This window comes from Heliconius melpomene, chromosome 7 (genome assembly GCF_056956725.1).
Source record: "Heliconius melpomene rosina isolate 202511_hmr_F chromosome 7, ASM5695672v1, whole genome shotgun sequence".
Lineage (NCBI taxonomy): Eukaryota > Metazoa > Arthropoda > Insecta > Lepidoptera > Nymphalidae > Heliconius > Heliconius melpomene.
In genome coordinates, this window is record NC_140395.1 from 5,759,958 (window position 1) to 5,770,650 (window position 10,693).

A 10,693-nucleotide genomic window follows, 5' to 3' on the forward strand; every position below is an offset into this window, starting at 1 on the left:
TAACAATTACTTTGCCAGAGTATAAAAGTATTAGATTTTTAACCTCCACTTGACACGAATGCGGATTTAAGCTACACCATTCATACGCAATGTCTCAAAGATTGCGCAGTGCGACAGAACAGAGTGTCTGAACACTAAGTACCCTCTGCCTACCTAAATAAATATTTTACACTAAATAAAAGATCTAAATACATCCAAATCTTATCATATTTAAAAATTAAGATCAATTTCCTTAGAAATTCCAAACAAAATGTATAAATTAATGTTTTTATTGTTTTTTATTACAGGAACTTTATGTGCATATATTATATTTAAGTGAGCCAAAATCTAATTAATGACCAGTTTCAATACTTTTAATATGTTATATTTGCAATGCAAAACTATTTACGAAGTTCCGTGTTAATTAATAATATGTACGAAATACAGTCTGAACGTCTCTAACGAAACAGTCTGTCTGAAATACCCTTATAAAATTTGGTAATTGCGCTACGTAAACATAGCTCTATCATTTGGGGTAAAAGTCAACAGCCGAGAAGCTCGATAAAAATTAACAGCCACGCTGTTAAATCTGGAGGAACCGCGTATTGTGTAGCGGAATTCAATCCCGCCCTTTACCTCGAGACCAGAGCTAAGAAATGAAAATATTAAATATTTAATTTCCTCAGCCAGCTCACTCGAGGAGGTTCATCAAAGGTTCAACATCATGGAGGTTCGATTCCCAAATCGAATCCGCCATCTCCGAGTTTGTTGAACGACCCAATTTTAATTATTAACTAACTTTTAAATCGAATTTAAAAAATGTTGTTATAATAAAAAAATCTATCTATAAAGAAAATCTATAGGCCGTATTACATTACATAACGTTAATTGTTTTGACGTAACCCGTTGTACCTGCGGCCACATACCTCGGACATTTAGTATTTCTCATGTGTCATACACAATTAGTTAAGTATTTAATTTACATTTAGGTCTTTTTCACGGAGAAAAGAGATTAGAAATCTTAGTTTTTAGATTCTTACTAGGAAGGAAAGTAGAACGATTTATCATTAGATTCTTTATTTTTATTTTTTTCAAAACGCCGGAGGTACCAAAGTAATATTCTAAATAACAGGTTGTATTCGCCTTGTCAAGATGAAATGAAGAAGAAACAACAAAAGTAACACTTTACGCACATTAAGGTTAACTTTGAACTTGACTTTCTTTCATAATTAACGTAATTGTTTACGATTTCTATACTTCAGGTCAATATACATAATTAAATTACATTTTAAATAAGTATATGTTGTTTCTTGACATTTTAACTACGTAGGTTTTAATAATATAAATAAATTACTATTTATAGAATGTATAAGTAAACATCTATTCCATATTTGGTCAGAAAATAGATTACTTGTTTCTTATATACTGCTAAATGATTTTTTATATTATTATGGTGTACAAAAGCGATTATATAAACAGTAACTCTTATTTTAAAAACAAAGTAGAGAAAGTGCGATGAGTGCTACAGTGAAATGATTACGATCATAACATTACGAAGGTAACGAAACAAGGAAATGTATAAGATTTATAAATATAGAGTGCGTATAATATATAATAATAAAGTGAAAGAAGATATAAAATCATTATAATATGTCACGTAAGACTCTACTTAGAGTCTGCGCAGACAGACACTTTGTTTTTCTCCTTTATAAAAATAACATATGGAGAACAATTAAGTATATGCTAAATTAATTCTTACCCGTATTTTATCATATGTGTTATCTAATTCCAGTTTATGAACAAATGGATTTAATATTTCGGCACGCATGCCGTCAGGCGAGAAAGTGCCCGTCTCACTGTGCATTTTACCATTCATCTTCACAAAATCACAATTTCTAAGTAGAATACAATATATATTCAAACTTCATTATTTACACTTATTTTTTTATTACACTACTGTTATAAAAGTAAGAAGGAAACGAAATTGTAATAGTTTATAGCGAAAATATCGAATGAAGACGCAAAGACGGCGAACGTTCTCTCCCCGTTGAAGATAGGTGAGTACTAAAGCGCGACAAAAAGAAAATAAGCTCCGTTTCGATGCGCGTAACTATTGTATCTAGATTGTTGGTTCAATAAAACTGTGTGCAAAAACCATACAATTTCAAATTAAATAAGCAATTTATATTGCTGATTTCTGTTTTATTTAGAAATATAGTCTATCTACTTGTCTTAGTTGTTGGAAAACTTTTCAAAGGCTGAGTCTAGATAGACTCGATAGACTAAACTAAAGGTAGGAAGCTAAACTTCAAAAGCTTCGTAGAAGTAAATATATAAAAAAAGATTTTTCATTGAACAATTTTAATGAATTTAAAACGAAAACTATATAATTTTACATATTGAAATAGTTTTGGTTATTATTTTTTATCATGGCAACATTACAAGCGCTAGTCTCATGTGTACTTTAATGCCTTAATTAATTTAAAATATAACTTGTAAGTACGACATTTTACTGTACCTAACTACAAAATCATTAAGCGTTGAAAGGGTTATACAAAATAATTACGTTTTATATTGATCTCAATATATAGCGTAAATTATTATTATATAAAAATAGAAAATCCCGAAAATATTAAATAGAAAATTCCGAAAATATTATTGCTATTTTATACATTTTTAAATTGAATTAGGTATTTAATTTTAGTATTTCCTCGATTCATGACAGTCGGTAGTAGCGTACTTCTATTTATCTAGCAACACACTGGCAACACTTATGTTACAAGGTCAACACTTAAAATTTATTTATGCTTAAAAGTTATGAGAAGATATAAACATGCAATTGTATTCATATAATGGAAACAAAAGTACAGAAACAAATAATTGATTATTTTTCTTTTTTCGAAGAGTTTTATAATACTTCGAAAACGTGTTTGAAGATTTGCCAAAACTGCGCAATATCTATTAATAATTTGATTCGTCGGTGCAATAACATCAAAGAGTAAGTTTTATTCTCTTTTTTAGTCTCTTCTTAATCTTAAATGTTATTCTGTATAGTATTTGTTACATATCTTATTGTTTTAGAGCAAATGTGATTGGCACACCACTCGAAGAGTTTGAAGGACTGCAAAGTAAAGTATTATCGGCTTTACATAACCTTATCTCTCAAGAAATTCGTGAAATTCAAAGACAACGGTAAGTGGTCGTGGAAAATGTTTACAAAATTAACAATGAATCATTGTTTCGGTGCTAATAATTACTTTATATCCCTTTCAGAGCTGAAATAGAAGAAGCGTTTGACAAGCTTTGTAATAAACATAAAGTGCTGTTAAGTAGCATAAGAGAAATTGACTTCTCTCAACCAACATTACTTGTCAAAGGAACTTCTTTGCAACCACCGCTCGAACAAATTTTAGAATTTACAGAAGATACACTTACATTTGGGGCAGAAATATCTGCACAAATTGAAATTTCACTGAATGTGCTGTCTTTTAAAGGGTTAAATACTGAGTGTTTAGTTGAAAACTTCAAAATATCGACTGATTGGCAGAAGAGAATATCCGAAATATTAGCTTATACGTCTTTTTGTTCTGAAAACGAAATATAAACATGGATCTCTTGGGTTCCATTTTAAATTCAATGCAAAAGCCTCCATCAGTGAGTGAGGCTCAGAAGAAAGCAATCAAGAAACACAAAGAAGCATTAGAAAAGAAACAAAAAGAAGAAAAAAATATATTAAACAAATTCTGCACCAGAGTTGAGGAGAAAATTAACAATTTTATCACAGATGGAACTAAATCGTATTTACAATTTGACCCAATGGACCAAATGTATAGATCAGTTATACGAGACGTTGCAACCACAGCCGGGGCACAAGTTTACTCATTTGGACAAGAAGGTGTAGATAGATATTGTGTAGTTTACTTAAAAGACAAAGGACCCTCGGAAGACGAATTGACAGTACGAAGAGCTGGTGGTATATGGGATGAAGAAAAAGCAGTAGAAATGGCGCAAAGACGCATAGAGATGGAAAAATTAGCTGCCTTAGAAAATGAAGAGGAGAAAAGTAGGAAACGCAAACATGGTAAGGAGGAATTAAGCGGGACTTTCTATAAACAAAAATATGCTCATTTGATTGGTCAAGACGCTGCCATAGATGCCGCACAGAAAACTAACATGAATAAAAGTTATGGGGAAGTTCCTAGCGAGAATAAAAAAGATTTACGATCTATTGAGCAAACTATGGCTGATATAAAGGCTAAGAAAGTAAAGAAAGCTGAGTTAGATAACCAAAATGCTGTCCAAGGAGGCACCTGACTTAAGCATATCATGTTTAATTTACAATACTTATTTTAGATTTCTTTTTGGTTGGAAAATAATTTTTGTATGAAAACTACAACCAATATGTTAGTTTTACATGTATAGAAGTCTGTATATGAATTTGGTATTTCATTTGTGCCATTAAAAAAATTATGTATTTTACTAATGATGCTCAATTTACACTATAGGGTCGTCAACATCATGTCCTCGGTAATAAAATACATTAAGAAAAAACAATGAGCTATGAAAAATCATTATCATCATCACACTAATAATATTCTTTGGTACCAAGAGGTACTTGGAACTCCACAGAGTTGTAGTATGAGCTTGGGACAGTGGAACTAGCTGTTTGTTTTTGAAACTGGAGTTTTGAGAAAAAGTAACTTACTGAAGAACAGTCTACACTTGAACTTGTAATATTAATATTAGGAGGTATATTGGATGACCAATATTTCGAATGGCCCTATAGTGTGAGTAGAGCCTAAACGTATCATTAAAAAAAAGATATTTAGGAAATTGATTATTTAATTCTTTAATAAATTTATAACTAAAATAATCATGTCAGGACTTTACAGAAATAATTAATTTGAAAATTTTAAGGTATTAAACTCAAATGTTATGCCATCAGCATAAATTTAGTAAAATATACTTAAATCAACAAAAATTTCACAAACATTTGTAGAAATTCACTATTCAAGCCTCTTTTCATTTTGATTAAATATCAATTATATTATTTTTACCAAATGAAAAATGGTAAAGAAAAATTATTAAAATAAATTGATTTGAAAGACAAAAATAGTCTAATAATCAATTCTTAGACAAAATAATTGATTTTGTTATTTAGAATAGTACCCAAATATGTGTTAAATACAGGAACTGCCTCCCATCTATAGACTGATTGTAATCATATGCAGATGTAATATGTAAGTGAATTCTTTTCAATTTTAAAATTAATTAGTGAACATTAATTTTTTAATGTAGAAATTTTGTTTTTTAATTTAGTTAGGTAATCATGCAAAAAGTGAAATTATTTTGATTTGAAAATTTTCGGAATGTATCATTGATAATAGTGTATTGATAATCTGTGTATACTTTATGTAGATAGTATAAAATTATAATAAAAGAACCACTAAGTATAGCCCTTAGGAGCCTTTCATATAATTAATCAGAAATTTCAAGCTTTAAGTTAATTCATTTTGTGCTTAAAATTATTTTGTTTAGTATATTATAGGACATCAATGCCCATGTAAGTTTCTAATTATTAAAAAAAAGTAATAACTTTTTCAATGGAAAACTTAAAAAATACTTTACTATTTCACTTTTCTGCTTTTTTTAGAATTATGATATTTTGTTCGATATTTTATAGTACCTTATTTGTGTACCTGGTGATATGTTCAAATGTTTTAGTAAACATCGAGGTTTTGTGATTACAGTGTATTGTTTTATTTTGACCCTCAAGTCTAGTCTAGATTTTACTACATAATATAGTGTGTTATCACTGATAACTTATCATGCAGTGAGTGCGCCTCGGCGCAGCGGCGTAGTCTGCCTGTAAACGCGGTTGTGGGTGTCGCTTCCACTCAAAGAAATGCATTATTTTATTTCTCCCCTCTGGTAACACGACGAAAGGCGGCATTAGTTCAGCCACTCAACACGTCATGTCTTGAAAACGTTAAAGGGTACAAAATAAAGCTAAAAAAATATGTTACATTGGAATTTTTTTTCTAATCTCATTTTAAAATAATAGCTAATCTCATAAAAAACAAAATAAAACTAGCATATTATTGAAAAACAAAATGCTTAGGTCTGTGGTTGTGAGATTTCTTCAATACAAATCAATTTTCATGATATGATCGATGCTGTAAAAATTACGAATTAAATATTTATCTTACCTTTTTATAAAAACATATCTTTGAAAATAAAATAATATATATTTTTTAAACATTTATTTACCATCAACACGCAATAGATAGATAGACAAAATTTACAATAGTTACACAAAACAACAAGATATGCAATCTCAAGATTAACATTATTTAATAGTAATACGGTTATATTGAATTATACTCTATACAACATCTGAATATATTATTGTCAATTTTCTATTTCAATGAGAAATAGTTGAGAACGATACCCGGGATGTCAGTTTTTTTAAAAAAGCTTTAAAGTTTTTCGTCGTGACATATATATATGTACATGATTTTTATATATAAAAAATTGGGCAGAATATAGCTTATTGACGTAAGAGATAGCAAATTAGGGGTTCAAATCAAATAAATATGAATTTAGTATTTACTAGGCAAGTAGGCATGTGTCACCGTAGGCCGCATCAACCCATAACACTAGGCTTCGTGCATACCAACGATTTCTTTTTACGTTCATTATGGATGTAAAAAAGACGCATTTTGCCCTATATAAAAATAAAAAAGTATGTATATTGAAGAAACTGAACAGATACAGCATAAGCCATTTTTACTTGCATTTACATTTTTATGACATAGCCAAAATACAATAGTACCTAAGTTGTTAAACTTAATTGAATAATGTTATGTCATATTTTTTTTTTAATAAAAAAAATAACTGACTAAAGTAACGTTCTCAATATTTCGCTAATATTATTATTATCTTTCCCTTATTATTATTTCTATAAACAATTATAAAATTGTGCGGAACGTGACAAGTGCGATGAGCTAGTAAGGCTATGCGAATTATTGTCTTATTGTACATTTAACTTACTGTCAAATGTATTTTTTTGAGCTCCAGACTGTGTCCCGCTCATATCAGGATAGGTAGACGGAACCTGGAAGCCTAGTATTAAGACACTCCGACGAATTTTCGAGACATTGCGTGTGTTGAGTAGCGCAACTCAACGCCGCGCCTTGCCTCATTACCAGAGCGAGGAATTGAAAATATGAAATATTTCATTTCATCGAGTAGGGATCGAACCCCCAACCAGTCGCGCTTAAAGTCACACATTTGTGCCACAGCGCCACGACCATTTGCTTCTTGTCTCGTTAAACTAGAATTCTTCTTCAATTTTAACATCACTACAAAATAAATATTACATTTAGTATCACTATACAGTGTATTATTTATAGTAGTATTATACGATATTTTTCTTAATACTATTTATATGATTCGATGTGCGCTTAATTACTTAAAAAAAAATACTTTTAACAAATAGGTACATATTTTAAAAAAAATGTAATAATGAATTAACAAACAAAAATAAAGTAATCTTTTCTTTAATATGTTAAATTAATTTACTTAAATAAATTAAAAAATATATATGAAACGTCACATTCTAAAATTACAGATAGTAACATCAATTTCTACTGTTAATTGACGTTCTTCATATAAAAATAACACCAATGATTATTATTACAAGTATTATTATTTTTTCTTAATCATATTATTAATATTGATTTTAAACAATAAAACTATAACTATATAACAAGACTGTATTAAGTGTTAAGGACGCTAAATATTGGCGAACATGGCCCAAACGCAGCCGACAGATTATAAACAATCGCTACAAGCTTATTTTATCTTATATCATATCATAAGATTGATATCAATTTTTACTCTAAATATAAATCACAATAATTATTAAATAAAAAAGGATAGGAATACATAATAATACAAGATAATATAAAGCTACTATTCCGATATTAATACATATTTTAGAAATATATTTTTTTACGTTTATCATTGATCGATATGTTATAAATACTTGGAATTATAAAAATGTTTTTCGCCAATAAAAGTATAAACTTAAAAGATTTAAAAGTACAGCGTAGATTTGTAACAAAAATATATTTATAAATATTTCTTATTATTGTGGCCAAAGAACTACATTCTTTGGTCATTAAGCTTGTATATAAGGTTCATAATGAGATTGTTTAATACGTTGAATCCAGCAAAATGTAGAGGAGCTTATTTAAAAGTTTTAAATGTTAAAATATTGATATTTTTTATCGATATGCACATCTTCATGTATTGATATTTATAAACTTTAAATCAGTTGTTTTTTTTAGATTTAGATAAAGTCTATGAAATGAACAATAAAACTATACTTTTTATAATTAACCATATATTCCTACTGCTATATATTTATTATTATTGGAAAAAAATATAACATAATATGTTTAAATATCTTATTACTTCTGTAAGTATAATATAATATGTTAATATTATATTGAGGTCACGTATACGTCATACGGTTGTTTTGATAGTCTAAAATAAATAAATATTTAACTAAAAATTATAAATGACATTAAACATACAATGAGGAATGGTAATAGGTATGAAATAATGCTTCAAAGTTCGTTACAGTAATGTTTTTACGTATACAAATACACTAGTTTTTGTTTCATTAAAAAAAACTAAGTAGTTATGATTTTACAGGCATTTGAAGTTTGCAAAAATTTTAAATGCCGCTTACAGTCCCGCGGTCGGCGGTGACGTCACAGGTCTTGCAACTCGCTAGTCGCCGGTGATAGTTAGGAGATCTCGCGCAGTACTTTGTTTGTTTGATTCTTACCTGTGCTAAAGTGTTAATCCATTTAATTAAAATGGATGAGGGATTCGAAAAAGGGCAATCGGATAACTTACCTGTAATATATGGATTTATGGTTGCCGATTATTTATCGAATAATAGGAGTAAAAATGCGAAGATAAGTTTTGTTGTCTAACTAGTAATATTATGTCGATTTGGGGTAGTGATAGATAATATCTTATGTTATTTTGTTTGAAATTATTTATTTAAAACTGTAATGTAACCTAACCTAACTAGTTTCATATTGTAGGTAACGCTATTTGCGTTAAAAGTACCAAACCTTTTATTCCAGTTTATAAGTGAAAATAATATAATAATAATATAACTAAATACATGCAGTAAGTTGAGCAGATGTACATTTTCTTTGATTATTAGATTTTTAATATTTCTATATATGTATATCAGAATAATATTTTTATTGTGATTATTGAAGATCGGCAAGAGAGAGTTATGGTCATGATGCTATTGCGTACGTATAAGTTAAAAGAGTAGGTAATGTATGTATTGCCAAATGTAGATTACAGCAGAACACCGCGCACGTATTAAACAATATTACTGCAGTTTAGAATGCAATGAAAAGAACCAATAAGTTTATACGTAATCTGCGAAGATTGTGCCGCCAGCAGAGGTCATTGTAAACATACCATGGCATTTATAATGGGCTACATCGTCGAAGCGACGAGTCTTCAACCATTGGTACCTGAGTGGTTCGACCATTGGTACTCATGTCCTGCATCACGACATCCAAACACCGCATCCTTGGGCGTTCGGAGGTCTAGCTCCAGGGACAGGATAGACATAGCAGGGCACCAGCATCCGACACAGTTCCTAACTGGCGCGCAACGTGGCCATACCATCTTAGGCCACACTCTTGGAGCTTATCCGCTACGTAATGGACCCCAAGACTACCTCGAATGAATGTGTAACGTATGCGTCAGACCGCGTTACGCCGCCCATTCATCTCAGCATCTTCATTTCCGTGATGTGAAGATTCTCAGCATGCCGAGATAAAAGAACCAGTCAGATGATGCTCTTATATATCAGCCCCTTGAGCTTGGGTGGTATTCTGCGGTCGCAGACCACACCAGTATCCTCCCACCATTTGGCCCAGGAAACTTTTCCAACTTAACGCCTGGTTCAGGGCCTATAAGGACAGTGCTCGAGTCCGAGCTCCCTCAGGCTATGTATTCGGACTTCGACACATTTTGCTTAAGACTGCCGTTCTCAAGCGCACCCTTCCAGAGGTTCACTTTACGCTCCAGCATTAGTTGGTTCTCTTCAATGAGTGCAATGTCATCGGCATACATCATCAGCCATGGAGGCTGGTCCTGGATGTGAGCTGTGACAGTATTCAGCTCTACAATAAATAAGAACAAACTAAGAGCCGTGCATTGGTGAACCCCCTACTGTGATCTAAAGGGTTTGGTGCCGCCAACAGCAGTCCTAACCATCGCGAATCGCAAAGCGGGATCGTGGTACATATACCTAATAATCTTAATATAGGTCTCAGGGATCCCTTTGGATCGCAATGCCCTCCAAATACATTGACAAGGCACACAGTTACAGGCCTTCTGCAAATCTAAAAAGGCCGCAAATCTAATGCAGAGCTCTTCTTTTTTTTCCTGTATGCCTCCATCGAAGTTCTGAGTAGTTTCTCCATTAAAGTACTGATTAAGTTTGTGGTAACACTCAAGCCAAGCCAAGTGTTGTTGGAAAAAATTCAAGCTTTCTAGTATCGATACTATAATAAATATAATCAAAGCTAAAGAATTTGGTACAACACGCCATGAAACCGAGCAAGATAGAACTGTTTTTTTGACAAAGTACTATCAAAACTTC

At 30.9% G+C, this 10,693-nt stretch overlaps 2 protein-coding genes across 3 annotated transcripts in view; one reads left to right on the plus strand and one right to left on the minus strand.

Annotated features, from left to right (window-relative positions):
- The window catches only part of LPCAT (lysophosphatidylcholine acyltransferase), a 39,201-nt gene extending 37,133 nt beyond the window's left edge, over window positions 1–2,068 (minus strand). Inside the window, exon 1 of one of the 2 annotated variants that reach the window (XM_085188118.1) lies at window positions 1,739–2,068. In XM_085188118.1, coding sequence (XP_085044244.1) covers window positions 1,739–1,855 — 117 coding nt within the window. In that variant the 5' untranslated portion in view covers window positions 1,856–2,068. The remainder of the gene's footprint in view (window positions 1–1,738) is intronic. The other variant, XM_085188119.1, reaches the window with a different exon arrangement.
- Window positions 2,069–2,741: 673 nt separating this feature from the next.
- Window positions 2,742–5,727, plus strand: LOC146537482 (sperm-associated antigen 7 homolog). The gene is made up of 3 exons (XM_085188036.1): window positions 2,742–2,977; window positions 3,061–3,171; window positions 3,253–5,727. The coding sequence occupies exon 3, from the start codon at window positions 3,586–3,588 to the stop codon at window positions 4,291–4,293; it is 708 nt and encodes a 235-aa protein (XP_085044162.1). The 5' UTR covers window positions 2,742–2,977; window positions 3,061–3,171; window positions 3,253–3,585; the 3' UTR covers window positions 4,294–5,727.
- The last annotated feature ends 4,966 nt before the right edge of the window (window positions 5,728–10,693 follow it).

What these genes read in the sequence shown, in the direction of transcription:
- LOC146537482 (XM_085188036.1), top strand. Translation starts at nt 3,586, where the DNA reads ATGGATCTCTTGGGTTCCATTTTAAATTCAATGCAAAAGCCTCCATCA.